This window comes from Lagenorhynchus albirostris, chromosome 4, assembly GCF_949774975.1.
Source record: "Lagenorhynchus albirostris chromosome 4, mLagAlb1.1, whole genome shotgun sequence".
NCBI lineage: Eukaryota > Metazoa > Chordata > Mammalia > Artiodactyla > Delphinidae > Lagenorhynchus > Lagenorhynchus albirostris.
Window position 1 is genome coordinate 26,611,827 of NC_083098.1, and position 18,421 is coordinate 26,630,247.

At 36.2% G+C, this 18,421-nt stretch overlaps 1 protein-coding gene across 3 annotated transcripts in view; it reads right to left on the reverse strand.

The window, feature by feature from the left end:
• TTC29 (tetratricopeptide repeat domain 29) overlaps positions 1–17,329 on the reverse strand; it is a 255,369-nt gene extending 238,040 nt beyond the window's left edge. For 2 of the 3 annotated variants that reach the window (XM_060147135.1, XM_060147137.1), the window contains exons 1-4: positions 17,218–17,329; positions 16,516–16,562; positions 10,814–10,911; positions 8,688–8,771 (exon numbers count right to left, since the gene is read on the reverse strand). In XM_060147135.1, coding sequence (XP_060003118.1) covers positions 8,688–8,771; positions 10,814–10,905 — 176 coding nt within the window. In that variant the 5' untranslated portion in view covers positions 10,906–10,911; positions 16,516–16,562; positions 17,218–17,329. Of the gene's footprint in view, positions 1–8,687; positions 8,772–10,813; positions 10,912–16,511; positions 16,563–17,217 lie in introns of all 3 variants that reach the window. The other variant, XM_060147136.1, reaches the window with a different exon arrangement.
• Positions 17,330–18,421: the final 1,092 nt, after the last annotated feature.

Genomic DNA, 18,421 nt, shown 5'->3' on the forward strand with positions numbered 1-18,421 from the left:
AATCTGAAAAGGAAATTAAGAAAACAATTCCACTTACAATAACAAAAATAATAAAATAAAATACTCAGGAATTAACTTTACCAAGGAGGTAAAGGACCTGTGTAATGAAAACTATAAAACATTGCTGAAAGAAATTAAAGAAGACATAAATAAATAAAAAGACATCTTATGTTCATGGATTAGAATATTTAATATTGTTATGATGTCAATACTACCTAAAGCAATTTACAGATTCAATGCAATCCCTATCAAAATACCAATGACAATTTTTTTAGAAGTAGAAAAATTCATTCTAAAATTCATATGTAATGTCAAGGAACCTGAATAACCAAAATAATCTTGAAAAAGAAAAAAGGTGGACTCACACTTCCTGATTTCAAAACTTACTACACAGTTACAGTAATCAGCATGGTACTGGCATAAAGACAAACATATAGACCAAAGGAATAGGATAGACAGCTCAGAAATAAATCTTCACATATATCGTCAAACAATTTTTGACAAGGGTATTAAGACTATTCAAAAGGGAAAGGACAGTTTTTTTCAACAAATGATGATGGGAAAACTAGATATCCACATGCAAAAGAATGAAGTTGGATGCTTACCTAACACTATAGACATAAATTAACTCAAAATGGATCAAAGACCTAAACACAGTAGCTAAAAGCATAAAACTCTTAGAAGAAATCATAGGGCAAAAGCTTTAAAACATTGGATTTGGCAATGATTTCTTGGATATGACAGCAAAAGTACAGGCAACACAAGAAAAAACAGACAAATTAAACTTCATGAAATTAAAAAAATTTTGTCATCAAAGGATACTATCAACAGAGTGAAAGGCAATCAATGGAATAGGAGAAAATAATTGCAAATCACATATCTGACAAGGAATTAATATTCAGAATATAGAAGTATTCCTAAAACTTAATAATAAAAAACAAACAACTCAATTCAAAAACAGAAAGGACTTGAATAAACAGTTCTCCAAAGAAGAGATCCAAAGGACCAATAAGCACATGAAAAGATGCTCAACATTACTAATCACTGGAGAAATGTAAATCAAGATCTCAGTGAGATACCCCTCATACTCATTATGATGGCTACTAGCATGAAAGCAGAAAACGATAAATGTTGGTGAAGATGTGAAGCAACTGTAACCCGTGTGCATTGTTGGTGAGAATGAAAAACGGTACAGCCATTGTGGTGGCAGAATGGTGTTCTCAAAAAATTTTAAATAAAGTTATCAAATTATTCAGTAATTCCACTCCTGGGTATATACTCAAATGAACTGAGAACAGGGTCTTAAGGAGATATTTATACACCCGTGTTCACAGGAAACATTATTCACAATAGGTAAAACACTGAAGCAGCCCAAGTGTCCATTGACAAATGAATGGATAAGCAAAATATAAACATACCATAAAATATTATTCAGCCTTAAAAAGGAAGGAAATTGTTACAAATGCTACAACATGGAAGAAACTTGAGGATACTGCAAGCCCTAGGAAAGCAAAAGAGTACTTGTGAGCCCATAATCTGATTTTGCTTTAAGTACTGAGATGACACTGTTTACTATAATATCTCCATTTTCCAACATGGAAAACAGAATAGGGTATGGATATGAGTTAGGGGGATGATTTTCATAGAATTGCAGCAATATCAACATTTTGAGGATTATGTTTTAAGCATAACAGAGAATGGGAAAGAGTCAAATTAGTTTCAGATATTCCCATGCAAGCTTTTCTTAATATGGACAGAACACAATATCAGAAACAAAGCTCAACTTAGTAAAATCATCTTGCCCCATGAATTATGCATGATGAGGCTTGGTCATTGTTCACCCCACTTTTAATTCCAACTGATTCAACCTCTGTAGTACCTGGGTACTTATGCCTTTTTATCACTTTGCTCTTCATTACTAAATTTCCCAAATGATTTCTAAATAGAGTGCCATTATGCACTTCCAGGTTTATGAGCTATTGTAGGAAAAGTCACATTCTCTGGCTATATTCTACACATTTCTAAAGCAGTAGGTTTATACTTAAAGCAATCTTATGGTAGTAACAATAAGTTTAAGCAATTTATAGACATTTAAAAAAACTGTTTACAATAGCTCAGTGGGCTCTGCAAATTATATTGTTTAGTACAGCATAAAAAATTTCTGAAAAGTTTACTATAAGTTGAAATTAAAAAAAAATTCCCCTCATTAGTTAGCATTACTGTTTGAAATGTATCTCACTAAAAACTCTGTCTTCTAAACATGATGAATATGATACCTAGCACAAAGTAAATATGTAACTATACATATTTAAAGAAAAATGATAAATTAATATTACTACCTATATCAAGACAAAGTTAATGCAAAATATTTAGGATATTTACATTATAACTTTTAAAAGCCAAAGAAAAATGATCAATGACAGTTAACGATAATAGCTGAAGTGAGAATTGTCTACATGTGTTTCATATAGAGAATCTCTTTTAACTTCCACAAGAATGTCCTATTATTATTATGGTCTCCAAATAGTTGTGGAAATCAAAGATTAGCAAAGTCAGGTAACCAGCAACAAATTACAGAAGTATTAATAGCAAAGCCAAATTTCCAGCTGAGGAAGAAATCATCTCCCCTAACAGCCAGAGCTGCAATGTCATGATTCCTATGCTTTTCCCTAACAAAGATTTTTTTAGGTCTATTTAGAGCTGATAAGTTTAAACACCATATGTGAAAATAGTATTTTAAAGAAAACTTTTTTTAACATCTTTATTGGAGTATAATTGCTTTACAATGTTTAGTTTCTGCTGTATAACAAAGTGAATCAGCTATATGTTTACATATATCCCCATATCCCTTCCCTCTTGCATCTCCCTTCCACTCTCCCTATCCTACCCCTCTAGGTGGTCACAAAGCACCAAGCTGATCTTCCTGTGCTATGCAGCTGTTAAAGCAAAGACATAAATGCCTAAGAAACTGGCATTTCTGTGTTCCATTGACATTTGAAATCTTTCCTCCTTTCGTATTTATTTAGACTTGGCTTTGCTGTAAATTTGAGATCCTTTTTGCACTTATTAAACAATTTTTAAAAGTGCCTTTCAACTGCATTTTTTAAATTCCCAAATTGTAAACTTTATTGATATCAATATTCTTTTTAAAAACTTTATTGTCAAAAATTCTTTTCTTTCCTAGTTTCACATCTTAGAGATCTGCTGTGGAAGACAGTATCAGAATGTAAATAAGTAAATAATAAAAATAAAAAGGAGTGGCATCTCTCCTGTGTTCCCATGTGTATTCTCTGCTGTTGCTTTTTTTTATACATTCAGGAGAAAGTACGGAATAGTTGTCTCTCCACTTCAGAACACCAAAATCCTGTCTCTTTTTCTTGAATAAGGAAGATCTTAAAACCCAATTTGCTACTTAGAAGGAAAGAGGGTCATCTTCCTTTCCTTCTCTCTCCTGCCTATTCCTGTTAGTCAAGTAACCATTTATTCAGCAATTGGCATCTTCAGAAAGTTTAACTGGCAAACCTCTGCATGGAATTTAATTTATTACTTTAAAAGAGACGCAAAATGTTAAGATAAAACTAGATGATATCACAAAATTATTCAAAAGTAAACAAGATGAATGAAGCAGAGGAAGAGCTCACCTAAAGGGGCCTAAATTCCCATAATGTTATCATGAAATAGTATATCGTGAATAAACATCTTCACCTTGTTACAGATACTTTGAGTGCCTGACCATGGAGCAAATCCAAATGCTAAATTTGCTCATAACAAGTATATCTGTAGTTTGTAAAAGCACCTTTGGAAGACAATTTTGGAATATTTTCAAGATGAAAACCTAAGATGGGCAAAATGCTAATTTACTTTAACTGAGTACGTATAATACAGTTCAAAGGCAGGAGAGAGAGGCTGTGCTGCCCAAGTGACGCTCAGTAAACACCAACTGGTGACGCTGAAAGATATTCTGAAAGAAAGCAATATCTTGGAGATGTACACAATTTTGAGCTAAATCTATTCTTCTGTATAATAGAACTTGATATCTGAAGCAGAAAATAATATTGAGCAGATTAACATTCTCTGTCCCTTGATAATTTTGCTTATTAGTATCCTCATATACACAGCTAAAGCTGTAAAAACTGCCCCCAGAAAATTTTATTTGAATCTATAAATACACTTTTATTACTTAGCTACTCAAAGCAATTATGATATGATAATAAGTGATACTTTAAGTATCACTTAAATAATGCATTCTGATAATATAGTACAGAATAAAAAAGCACAAAGTACAGAACTACAACATGCCCTTCTTTAGTTGGTAAAGATCAGTTAAATACTATCAATGGACTATTCAACGGCTTATCTAAGAAAGTCAAATTACCAGTGTCAACTATGTTGTACTTTAGTACAATATGTTTGAAAAAAATATACCTATTAGGCACAGCAATAATCTGGTCACTTAAAAAGTAATAAAGTATAGTAGAATTCCTTCTGTAAATGTGGATGATAAAAAACTCAGAAGCCCTTTGCCTTTGACCCATTTTACCCCATTCCAAAGTAAAATGATCCCCCATCAATTGGGTTTGACCATTCCAGTAAAAACTACTTTAGCCTGTCTTGCTCAATTACTCACTTAAATTTTATACTCTTACTTGTAAACATATAACATTTTTGAGGAATTAAACTTCCTCAATACAACAGTTAAACTAGCTACCTACAACACTGAACTAAAAAATGTTGTAATCAAAAAATATTCACAGCAGGATACCTATTTCATGGTGTTAGTAATCCAACATTTATTCTTCACTAATTTATTCATTTAACAGCAAGTTATTGAGCTCCGCCCGAGTGCCAGGCCCTGTTTAAGTCCTGGGGACACGGTGGCGTACACACAGACACGTTCCTGTCCTGTGGGGCATCCATTCCACTAGGGATGACACAGCTGACGTACAAACTCCCAACAGAAGATGAGGACCAGCTGACTGCAGAAATACACCCAGGTGATTTGACTGTGTGAGTGGGGTGAGGGCTCCTTGATTATGGGGTCAGGGAATAGCAGACTGAGGTCACATTCAAGGTGACACCTGCATGACAAGAAGTGTCAGCAGTAAGGCCACACTGAAAGGAGTGAATGGTAGAGAGAATGGGGGACAAGGCCAGAGAGGTCAGCAAAGCCCAAATCACACACAGCTTTAGGTCATGATGAAGAGTTTAGAGTTTATTATAAGACCAATGGGAAGCTCTTGGAGGGTTTTAAACAGGTGAGTGTCCCCATGATCTAATTTTTAAAAGGTCATTCTGGTGGCTGAATTGTGGTGGAATTCAAGGGGATTTTAGAAGAGCAAGTAGGAGACTCTTCTAGTGATCTTGGCAAGAGATGATGGTGACTATGCAATGAAGAGAATAGATGAACACAGGATAAGTTTTGGAGTTATATCTGATAGTACATACTGATGCATTAGATGGGGGAGTGGTGGTGAAGGCAAGGTGAAACTCAAGGCTGCCTTGGTACCATTTACTGAACTGAGGGAAGACTGGGGGAGGGATATTAGGAGGGGGGAGTGTGAGGGGCAGCAGAGGTAAAGCAAGAGTCCAGTGGGGGGCCATGTTAGCCTTGGAATGTGTATTAAAAATTCAAGTAAATATGTCAAGGAGACAGTTGGATATAAAAATTTGAGGCTTAATGGAGAGGTCAGGGCTGGATTTATAAATGTGATAGCCATCAGGTATTGCTTGTATTTAAAGCTATAGGACTAGATCCAGGTAGAGAGTGTAGCTGGAGTAGAGGGTCAAAGACCCACCCCTAGAACAATCCACCATTGAGAATTTGAAAACAGAAAAGCAGCCAGCAAAGGAGACTGAAGGCAGCATAGTTGAAGAGTTTGGAGGAAAACCATAGAACATGGCATCCTGGAAGCCACAAGCACAGAATGTTCAAGGACAGAGTATTCATCTCTATCAAATAATGTGAAGACATCAGGCAAGATGAGGACAGAAACATGACCATTAGATGTAATAAAAATGGAGGACATCAGTCACAGTAAACAGATTTCAGTGAGTTCTGGGTCTGGAAACCTATTTAGAGTCAATTGAGCTAAGAATGCGATGTGGAAAGATGGAGACAATGCTTCTGGTTACTGCGAAGGGTACAGAAAAATGGGGTAGAAACTGGAGGAGGAAAAGAAGTCAAGGGAGATACTAGGGTAGATACGAATGTTAGTGAGATTGCTTCAATGGAAAAGGAGAAACTGATGATATAGCAAGAAAACACATTTAACTGGTGGAGAAAGTCTTGGAACAAGTAAGAGGGGATGGTATCCAGAGCACAAGTAGAGACATCATCCTTAGACAAGAACAGGAACTCTCCACCCATTGCAATAGGTGGGACACAGAGTGTGAGTTTACGTATTAGTAGGTTGGTATGTTTTGGAGTAGATGATGAAGTGTTATTCTGGGACTAGACAAAGAACACATCCATATTACAGGATATCAAAGCTAGTGTACATGAATTATTTAAGTATATATTTCTGTTATCATCTTAGGGAAGAATAAGGCAGTTTAGAGAAGAATTTGAGAATATATCTTAGATACTGCTTTTGCCTGATTGGAAATTTGATTCACCAATTTCTCCCCTTTATATTCTTGTATACTGAGGATCTGTGACGCACCAGTTTGATCATTTTGTAATGCTAACAGATATGGAGTCAAACTCAAAATCTGTCTTCTTTGGCAAGTTTTATCTAACATCTTAATTTTCTCTGATTTTTTCCAGACCTCTAGGCTGCACCTCACAGTATAATTATGCAACTCATTCATTGCATGTTTATTTCCTGCTTGTATTATTTCAAATAGTGACAAGGATAAGACCAAGTACTTTATACTAAAGTAACATTGTTTTCCCCTCTGTGAAAAACCTAGTGTTAGATATAAAGTAGGCACTTAATAAATGTTTGCTGACCAATTTATCTTTTAGAATTCAATGGCTGATAAAAAGTTTTACACAGAAATTCTTTGGAATATGCATAATTCCTCATGGCACCTGCTGGGTACTGCTGAGAGATGCTGAAATCAATTTTCTCCTTTACATGCTATTCAATTTGTTTGGGGCAAGGTCTATAAGGTATATCCATCAGGAGCATAATAGTGAGCCAAGTACAAGTTACCTTCCTACTAAGGTTTGCACCCACTATCTTTGAGCTGTGATATAAAAGAGTATTCAAGTGTAGGAAGCTTTAAGGAGAATTCAACAGTAAGGGTTGAGAATTACCCAGGGCTACTTGTGTTCTGTAGCATAATATGGATTTGAAATCAATTTGGTAATATCCTTAGTGAAAAAGAAAATATTTGTAACAGAACACTCATTAACATAGCCTATTTTGCATTGTCTTATAATAATGTTTTCTTCAGTGCAGACTGAAAGCAGATATTAAGTATATAGATGTCTAATTTGTTAAAATATGTAAAGCATAAGTTTAATTCCAAATTTAATTCTTAAGCCAATTATAGCTATTTAGGTATATTTAAATCAGAAAGCAAATATCACTCATATATATTTTTCTTTTAAGAAGGAATTGTATCATCAGACAACACTGACCTTTAATTTTGTCCAATAGGCTACCATGGAAAGCTAATGAATTAGCAATTAGAATAGCAGTTAAAAACCAAAGGTCCCAGATATTACACTTGGCAGTCAATACAACTCCAAGGAAGACAGTGATTATAGCTACTATAAATTTTGTCACTCTATAAAATAAAGCAGCTACTGATAGAATGAACTATTCCATTTTTCCATGCTATATGCATACTGACAATTATCTAATGAAATATATCAAGAGACTTAGAATTTTAGACTATGTGAAAACCTATACCAAAACCATCAATACGAATACCCTGTCAGTGGAATCCCATAGCACTAGGCAACATTAATAGAGACAATCTTTTAAAAGCATTTATTGTATAAAATATTTTTGAATAGTTGAATCATTTAATGAATTCTGTAAGATGCATGTGCATATATAAGATTTCTATTTGTCAATACTTACATATAAAAATCTGATAACAGAGTCACCAAGTCTATAGGTAAGAAATATTAAACCTGTTTAGCTATTATTCTAGGTTTCTATTTATTTCTCACTAACCTACTTGGATTTTTATACTGTTTTTACTCAGATCATAAATTAGGTTCTGACTAGCCATAAAATGGCAAAGTTTACTTTGTTCATTAAAAAAATAAATCCAGACAATTTAGAATTATTTTTAAATTAACCAATAAACTATGATCCATTAATTCTTTTTGTGGGTTCTTGGCAGGAGAGAGAATATACATTAGTAAGGGATTTTTTTTTAAATCACCAGGAAAAAAGATATATGAATCCTTCTCTTAAAGTTTTTTTTTCTCCCCCATGGAGGCAATATACCTTAAAATGGAAGTTATTAAGCAATTAATAACACAGAATAAACTAAAATATTGCAAATATGATAGTATAATATCTTGGTAAATATAAGAATTTTGAAAGTCATAAAATTAAAGACTGATATGTGTAAGATCAATAGACATGATTTATCACTATTTAATATGAGCTTTAATTTTTAAATGCTATGTTCCAATAAAAAAGTGGACTGCACAGGAAAATTGAAATTTCAATAAAGAATCAAACTTTATATTAAAGTACCTTTAAGAGGTATATACTTACGCAGCAACCTCCTCTTTTGACAATCCTTTGAAATTCACCTCCAGATAATGATCTATGTCGTCTTTTTCTTTGATCAATTGAGACCTAAATGAAATGGAAAGAAATAATAAAGCACTGCCTTAAATCGAGTTGAAAAGCTACCAAACATATAAAATGCCACCAGAAGAACAGAAATATTCTGGGGACAATATCATAGATAATAAATGTTCTGTAAAAGCTATAGAGTTAGGTTGTTCATTGATAATTTCAAAATTTTAATTTTCTTGAATGGAAAGAGGCAGAGAAGAATACTAACCTCAGTGTGTAAACAGATAAAACTGTTAACACATTAAATATTAAAATTAAATTAAATTTTTTTAAAATACTCGCATTAAAATACTCGCATTCTTAAGTAAATAGGGTTTTCTCCTCAAAGCATTATAAGATCTTCCATTTTACTCATGTTCTCTCATAATATAACTTTCCAGCTACAGAAGTCAGATTCTGTTTGGCACAGGATCTTGAACTAATAATACTTATTTGATACAAATGTGTTAAAATTATTGGTTGCAAACATTACAGAATTTTGCTCTGACATGCTGTTTGAGTGGTTTTTAAAATCACACATAAAACTCAAATTATTATTAAAAGTTCAAGGTGAAAGTGATTTTAAGAAGACTTTAATGAGAAATATATTACACATGTAGTATGTTCAATCTTCATACACCTGGCACCTTTAAAAATAAGCAGACTATGAACATCTTATGACAATAGGAGTATGGGATACACAGATACCTTTTTATTCAGAAGCTAATGGAGAATGTTGATACAAAGCTTTGCCTTAAATGGTTATGATAAAAATGTTTTTTTTCAATAAAATGAATACAAAAAAATTTTCTTTAAAATCTCTCTTATTCTAGGGATGTGAGACTGGGCTATGTTTTTGCTCGTGTTGAAAAGAAAATGTAATCTCAATTATTACAAAAGACAGGAAGAAGAAGCTAGCTATTTCAGATTTTGTAAATACATCACATTATTCAAAAGGAAAATGGAAAATAAGAATGTATATACTGGAATTACGCATCTATTGAAAATTTTCTGTTTTTCACATTATTTGAAAATAAAATTACAATTTTCTACACTTCTATTTTACTATTTCTACAGTTTTCAATTCTATTACCAAAGAACTTTGATGGTAGTTTAGCTGAATGTATTTATTTTGGTCCAGGGGCTTTGGTCTTTGCCAGAAATACTAAAAATGAGGTATGGTCCTTCTCAGAACAAAGTAGTCTCATAATACTTTGATCATTATGCCTTGTAGGAATTGAAAGGTAAGCATAAAAAAAATCAAACCTATATATAGGTTTTAATTTTCTTGAATGGAAAGAGGCAGGGAAGAATACTAACCTCAGTGTGTAAACAAATAAAACACCAACACATTAAAACACTCTGCATTCTTAAGTAAATGGGTTTTTCTCCACATCCACCTATCCTATATATAGGTTTACATTGATAAATAATATGTGCATTACTAAAAATCAATAAAACTATAAGTGGAAATTTCTAAATAACACAATCTTAGTTAATATTCATAATTATGAAAAATACATCAAGTTCCTGCCCTGCAGTTTTTCGGCTGCATTTGAAAACTCCATAAGCTCAGCAGACATTCACAGGCAGTGGTAGTTCGATGATGCATTTTCAAGCCCCAGGATCATTTCAGGAGCTAAATCGTGCCTGCCAGTTTACCCCGGTAGTAAGACTGTGTCATCCTTCCTCCAAAACAGAAATCAGTGCTTGGGACCTTGTGGTTTAGATGCCATACATCTTTCATGCCTAAAGCTTCTGCTTTCAATTCTCCACACGTATTTTAAAAAGGAAATGTATTTCCAAAGCTTTACAGGAAGCACAAAATAATGGTAATAGAAAATAAAATGATCAAATGAGTGCTAGCCTGCTAAATAAACAGATTCTTAATCTTTGAATGAGGTTCATCAATCCTTCTGAAACAGCAAATTTGAATATTCTGAATATAACAGTATACTTTTGTTTTCAAACAATTTTGTTTTCTGAGATATGCTATTTACATTTTTTACTGCAAGAAATTCGTTCTGTAGGAATAAAAAATGAAAGCCAGGGTCACGTACCTTGGAATTGTTCTGGGGGAACATGGCAGCTTCTGTCTGGCTAAGGCCGTAAGCTTTGGGCGTGTCATGCACAGTGGGGGCAGGGTGGTCATTTTGGACTACTGAAAAAAAAAAACCAGAAATGGTATTTTAAAGAATAAATCATTCAAAGAATCTTTTAAGACATTATTAGAGATCCACAGTCAGTTGTCTGAGCTGAGAATGCCTCTGTGTGTAGATCTATAGCTCTGTTATTCAGTCATGAAGCTCAGAGAGTGAATTCTGCAGGTTGCTTCTCTCATTATTTTCTTCTACTATCTGCCTTTTGGCCAATTTATTACTTGTCTGCACCTCCATCACAAAGTGGAAAAAGAGAAAATTTGATAAATGCATTGAAGATTCAGACAATTAGGAGCTTTGTTATGGGTTTTGTTAGTGGAGCTGGTTGCAATTAAAAAGTGAAGATTTTTAGGACAGCTATAGATTTCAAATGCTCATGCTTTTCTCTCCTGTTACAATCAATAATTAAAATTTTTTCATACTTTGCTGTCTTCTAAAACTTTCTCACTCACAAATAAAGCCTTTCCCTTAGAAGTAATAAATGCTAAGAACAATTCTCAACAAGGAGACAGCTTCCCTGAGAGAGCACATAGCTACAACAGTGTACAGATCACTTCAAAATGTAGTGGTTTAATCGCACCAAAAAGAATAAAATACCTAGGAATAAACCTACCTAAGGAGGCAAAAGACCTGTACTCTGAAACCTATAAGATGCTGATGAAAGAAGTTGAAGACAATACAAACAGATGGAAAGATACACCATGTTCTTGGATTGGAAGAATAAATATTGTTAAAATGACTGTACTACCCATGGCAATCTACAGATTCAATGCAATCCCTATCAAATTACCAATGGCATTTTTCACAAAACTGGAACAAAAAATTTGAGAATATGTATGGAAATACAAAAGACCCCAAAGAGCCAAAACAATCTTGAGAAAGAAGAATGGAGCTGGAGGAATCACACTCCCTCATTTCACACTATACTACAAAGCTACAGTAATCAAAACAGTATGGTACCAGCACAAAAACAGACACAAAGATCAATGGAACGGGATAGAAAGTCCAGAAATAAATCCATACTCTTAAGGTCAACAAATCTATGATGAAGGAGGCGAGAATATACAATGGAAAAAAGACAATCTCTTCAATAAGTGGTGCTGGGAAAACTGGAGAGTTACATGTAAAAGAATGAGATTAGAACATTCTCTAACACCATATACAAAATTAAACTCAAAATGGATTAAAGACCTAAATGTAAGACTGGATATAAAGTTCCTAGAGGAAAACATAGGCAGAACATTCTCTGACATAAATTGCAGCAATATTTTTTTGGATCTGTCCCCCAGAGTAATGGAAACAAAAGCAAAGATAAACAAATAGCACCTAATTAAACTTAAAAGACTTTGCACAGCAAAGGAAACCATAAACAAAATGAAAAGACAACCTATGAAATGAGAGAAAATATTTGCAAACAATGTGACCAACAAGGGATTAATTTCCAAAATGTACAAATAGCTCATACAGCTCAATATCAAAAAAGCAAACAACCCAATCAAAAAATGGGCAGAGACCTAAATAGACATTTCTCCAAATAAGACATACAGATGGCCAACAGGCACATGAAAAGATGCTCAATGTCACTAATTATTAGAGAAATACAAATCAAAATTACAATGAGGTGTCACCTCACACGAGTCAGAATGGCCATCATCAAAAAGCCTGCAAGTAATAAATACTGGAGAGAGTGTTAAAAAAAAGGAAATCTCCTACACTGTGGGTAGGAATGTAAATTGGTGCAGCCACTATGGAAAACAGTATGGAGTTTCCTTAAAAAAAACTAAAAATAGAGTTACCATATGATCCAGCAATCCCATTCCTGGGCACATATCTGGAAAAGATGAAAACTCTAAATCAAAAAGATACATGCACCCCCATGTTCACAGCAGCACTATTTACAATAGCCAAGACATGAGAGCGACCTAAATGCCCATTGACCAATGAATGGATAAAGAAGATATCACACACACACACACACACACACACACACACACACACAGTGGAAATATTACTCAGCCATAAAAAGAATGAAATAATGCCATTTGCAGCAACACGGATGGACCTAGAGATTATCATACTAAGTGAAGTAAGTCAGACAGAGAAAGACAAATATCATATGATATTACTTATATGTGGAATCTTAAAAAAAATGATACAAATGACCTTATTTACAAAGTGAAAATAGACTCACAGATGCAGTAAAAAAAATCTTATGGTTACCAAAGGGGAAAAGGGGAGGGATAAATTAGAAATTTGGGATTAACAGATACACACTACTATATATAAAATAAACAATAGGATCTACTGTAGAGCACAAGGAACCATATTCAGTACCTTGTAATAACCTATACTGGAAAAGAATTTGAAAAAGAATATACATATATATATTCATATATATATATACAATTGAATCAATTTGCTATATACTTGAAACATTGTAAATCAACTATACTTCAACTAAAAAAAATGTAGCGGTTTAAAACAATAATCAAAGTAAAAAGAAGTCTTTTACTTTATGTGGGTCAGGAATTAGGAGAAAGAACAATGGGAATGGATGGCTTTTCTCTACTCAATTTTGACTGGGGCCTCTGCTGGGAAGACTCAGAAGCATGGGGGTAACTCAGTGGTGGGAAACAGGAATTTTCTGTAAGGTCTTCACTCGTGTAACTGGTGGCTGATGCTACTAGCTGGGACCTCAGCTGGGGCTGTCTGTCAGGACACATACATGTGACCTCCTCATACAACTTGGGCTTCCTCTCAGTATGGCAGCCTCAGACTTCTTAGGTGGCAACTCAGGGTTCCAAAGGCAAGTACCCAAAGAAAAGCCAGATGGAAGCTGTATCCCCTTCTAGGGCCTGGCTTTGGAAGTCACATAGCATCTCTTCCACTGTAAAAATCGGCTGCTCACCAGTAGCCAAGGGATGAATAAGAGCAGAAAAAGATGAAGTCAGAGAAGCTAAGGAGGAATCTGGTGCTGTTCTGATGGTATAGGGTCTTGAAAGTTACTGTAAAAAAATGTGACTTTTACTCTGATTGGAGGATTTTGAGCCCAGGAGTGACATGGTCTGAGTTACACCTTGAAATGATTGCTCTGGCTTCTCTTTTGGACTTAGACTGTAGGGGGCAGAAGGAAAGGCAGCGGAGGCCAGTTGGAGGTTGTTGTGAAATCTGGGTGACAGAGAATGATAGAGGTGGACAAACATGGTCACAGCCGAGGTAGCACCACCTGTGGCCAGCAGAGACAAGATATTCCTCTAGTGCTACAAAGCCATGGGGGGGACGGAGGGTGGAAAGCAATGAGATTTGAGGGAAAATCTTTTGAAATTCAGTGTAGAAATAGGCAGTTTTTTGTTTCTTAAAAAAAGATTATTACTCCAGCCTGAAAATAATTATTCACATAATTAAAGAGAATATTCTAATGGAGATCAGTGTCATGATATAACAGAATCCTGATATTACCCAGATTATCAGTGCATGGTATGATCCATGAAATATAAGGTCAACTTATTTTTATACAGTTATAGCTTTAAAGCACTCAGTCTAAACAGCAAATGTTAGTCCTCTCCTCCAAAACAAACATTAGAAACATAATGTATTATACTCCATAACTTCCTAATATAGTGACTTAACTCTTTTGTATTTAAAAATAAATCTATTTTTCTGATCACATGTTATATCAACTCTTTGAGTTAATTGGATAACCAGAACTTACTAAATGGCAACATTATGTAGAACATGCGGCAAGAAGTTAAAACTAACATAGGATTAGACCTCGTGTACAGATTTGAAGGGCAAAGGCTCCCCAAACCTACCTCTTGTAAGCCTATTTCAGAGAAGCTGTGAAGACTACGTTCCAGAGTCCTCCAAGGATATGGAGCAAATCTGGGCCATCTCAGTTCTTAACCTAGACCTCTCTGCCCCCAGGGGATTTGGAAGGGGAAAGAAACAATGCCTGTGCTGGCTTCAGCACGCAGGTCCTTCCCTGACAAATTAAGACTTTGTTCTGAGAGCTCCCACTTTGGTCACCAAGGGCACTGGGCAGAGGTATCTCTGCATAATTGCAGGGACCTCTGAAGGGTTCCCCAAGGAACTTCAAAACGAGAAAAGAGTACTTGTAATTTCTCCCCAAACCAGGAAGACCCACCTACTTGTACACAGATAGAGGGATCAAACCCCAGAAGCTCCGATCCATCTCACATTTCCCATCAAGGTGTGTATAAGCCTCCCAAGAACTGGCCTACCAGGTTGGGACATAAAATTTATCCTTATTGATGTTTACTTGGGTCAGGCTGTTTTTCCTAGAAAATATAAGCCTCTAATGAAATCTTATGCAAATGTTATATACATGGAGAGGAAAACGTCTTCTTTGTCACCCAGATCAACTGCGATTTTTCTTTTTCAAAATCAGAGTCAACGTTCCAACCATTAAAGTTTCAGCTGCCAGTTCCTTCATTTTGCTCCTCTGTGATCTGAGAACATTAGCAGCAGGAGCACCTTTACTCTTAAATTTAGTTTAATGTAAGTATTGCAAGGCCTGCTGGCAAGCCTCAAGGCACAACTCTGAATGGGGGTGGTCAGGGCAGAATGATAAAGTGGGTGCTACTGCAGGAAGGGGAATGGTTCAGATTCAGGTATATAAGGGAGGATAATGAGAGGTACTACTCTGGCTGGTACCAAAATGAGCTTAGCCCCAGAAGGTTAGGGTGAAGCAGTCTGTTAGGGGACCGAGAGGCAGCTCCCCCAGTGCTACCAAACGGGCAGTCTACTCCGGCCACCACAGGTGCTGAGACAAAGATCAAAAGGCTGCCTTCAGCCATTCCACTCTTGGTATTCAGAAGAGATCTGGTGGATTCTCTGGTCTCCCGGTTGGCTCCTGTTTCACAGTTAACAGTCTCTAAGTTTGGCCCGCACATGCAAAAACAAATGAGAATGGAGAAATACAGGATGAAGGGTTTGAGAGGGATGGATCAGGCTGAATGTGTCCCATGGTGTGAGTTTACATTTCTGGTCCCCAGGTAAAATTCTTCAAAGAGTAGCCCTCTTGCTCATGATCCCCAGAGATCCTTATCAGGAAACACAAAGGAGGGGGAGGCCTAGAGTTGTATAGGCAGAGGCTACCTGGGAGTAACTATGTCTGAGGCTGACCACTGTCTCCAGAATTCAGTCATTTGGGGGTAAAAGCTGAAATGTGAGAAATAAAGCCAATAAACCAGAGCAAGCAAATGTATCATGTGTCATCAAGAGAGTTCAAAATAAATATGATTTTACTATCACCAACAAAATCATTGATAAGAATTGGAACTTTTCATATTATCACCATAAGCTCTTTTACTATGAAAGTTTAAAGAAAACTACAGAAGAAATATCAATAATTTGCTCCCGAAAAGAGTAAAAAAAAATCACATAAAATAGCTTAAAGAGTCAGTAAATGTTTATCCCTTGTATCATAATTTTTGCATACATCTAGCATTCTATGGTAGGTTATTAGGTTGTTAAATAAATAGAAATCACAGATTTCCCACTCACTAACATTTATTGACAGTTAAATCAAAATTTAAAGCGGGAAAAGTGTTTGAAGGCAGACCATGTTTCATTCGACTTACATGTGGAGATTACTGCTGAAGGCCTCTCCAGGCTTACAGACTTCAGCCTGAAAATTTGGAAGCAAAGAATAACAGCAAAGGAGAGAAGGAAAAAAGTTAAAAATTAGTTAAAGGAATAACCCCCCTTCCTGCTCCAAATAGTGGAATAAGATTTATTCTTACAACAAAACCCAGGTACTTACTATACAGTTAGATAAACTTAAAAAAAAAAATCCTGCTGTGATAGATGACTTAATATGTCGATGATTAAAGATGCAAACCATAAAAAAAATTACAAAGTATAGCTCCTATGGAAGAAACTAATCACTAATTCAATGAAATGCCAATACATCTGAAATATGTATGTGTTTTGATATATTCTTATACAAATGTGACATTAGGGATCTCTCAAACTTATGACAGACTGGGTTATCTACCCAAACCGAGGGCATCTCAGTTCCCTTATGCTCCCATTCAGTTCTAAACAGGACTAATTGATTTATTCCTACTCCTGTTTATTTTTTCCATTGCCCTCACAGGGTGAACTGGGCGGCGAGAAGAGCGCCTTTCTGCGCTCCTCCTTCTATGCATTTCTTGAAGTAAATGGTGAGGGCCTTGGCTCAGGAAGCCTGAGTCCCTAGATTGACGGAGGAAGGTCTGTCGGGGTCAGGGGAAGGACTGCCCGAAAGAACGACTCGTCTCTTCTAAGAGTTCGTCACGAACCTCGAGGGACTGGCCCTGGTGAACAGCTCTGGTTTTCCGTTCCGCCTAAGTGTGTCCCCGACCGGTAGCTGGTGCTGGGCGCCGGCGCTGCCCTCTCCTCCCGCGGTAGTTTCCGCACCCTGCAGAGCAGGCGCAGAGAGAAGACGCGAGAGCGTTTCCAGGGATACAGAGGGGGCGGGGAGGGCCGAGCGGGGGCGGGGTTAGGCTAAACCGGGATTCGGGATTGGGGCAGTTTCCTGGCTCGTCGGGCACGGGGGCGGAGCCTATAGGGGGCGGAGCCTACTGAGCCGAGTGCTGGGTCTCCAGACCCAGCAGGCTTTTCCCGCCAGACTGCTCTCAGAAGTTAGACTTATTTCAGAAATTAGTTCACGCAACCGAAGAGCCTCGAATTTGCCGCCCTGAATCATTTCTTTCACGGCACCGAATCCTCAGTATTTTGCAACATTTCCCTGTCGTCCACAGATTGATGGAAAAACGCTCAGGCAGGCTGGGAATCAAGACCATCAAGACCCGAAGTCACTTTAACCAGCTGAATAAGTCCTTCCTTAGCCTCTGTTGCTGTCAGAACCATCTTTTTCCAGCCCCATGCAAATACCTTTCCCAATCCTGTCTCCAGAAAGAGAATCCAACTTTGAGTTGTGGTGAGCTAAAAACCCGAGGTCTCTTACATAGACTCCTCCTCCGTCCTGTCTTTATATGTATATATTTTAAAATTTCCCCTGAAACTCAGGATTTTATATTTACACCCACTTAATGTCAGCCTGTTAATCCCAGCCCATGCTTTCATCCCTCCTCTCACATATAAATGTAAGAAAGTGAGCTTCCTAGCTCATTGTCGCATACAGATAGAGGGCAAGAGAGTGAGGCTGTTGTTTTTTACTCCACCAAATATAGACGTGCTGGAAGGCAAGGCTTTTATTCATTGCCTACTGTCACGCACTGTAGGAAAGCCAGCAATACTGCTCACACCAATCATTCTACTAACCATAAATCGATTCTATTTGGACTACAAGCATAACAACCATAACCACACTTTCATTCCAACATCTAATTTGCTGCAATAAATTACTAAATTATTTCCACCAAGTAAATTTACACTATACATTCAGTTGATCACTGTGACTATCTGTGACTGGGCTCCATGCGATCCCTCACATCAGTAAGGATCATTCTATTCTCATGAACTCATTTCCCAGTTTCCAGC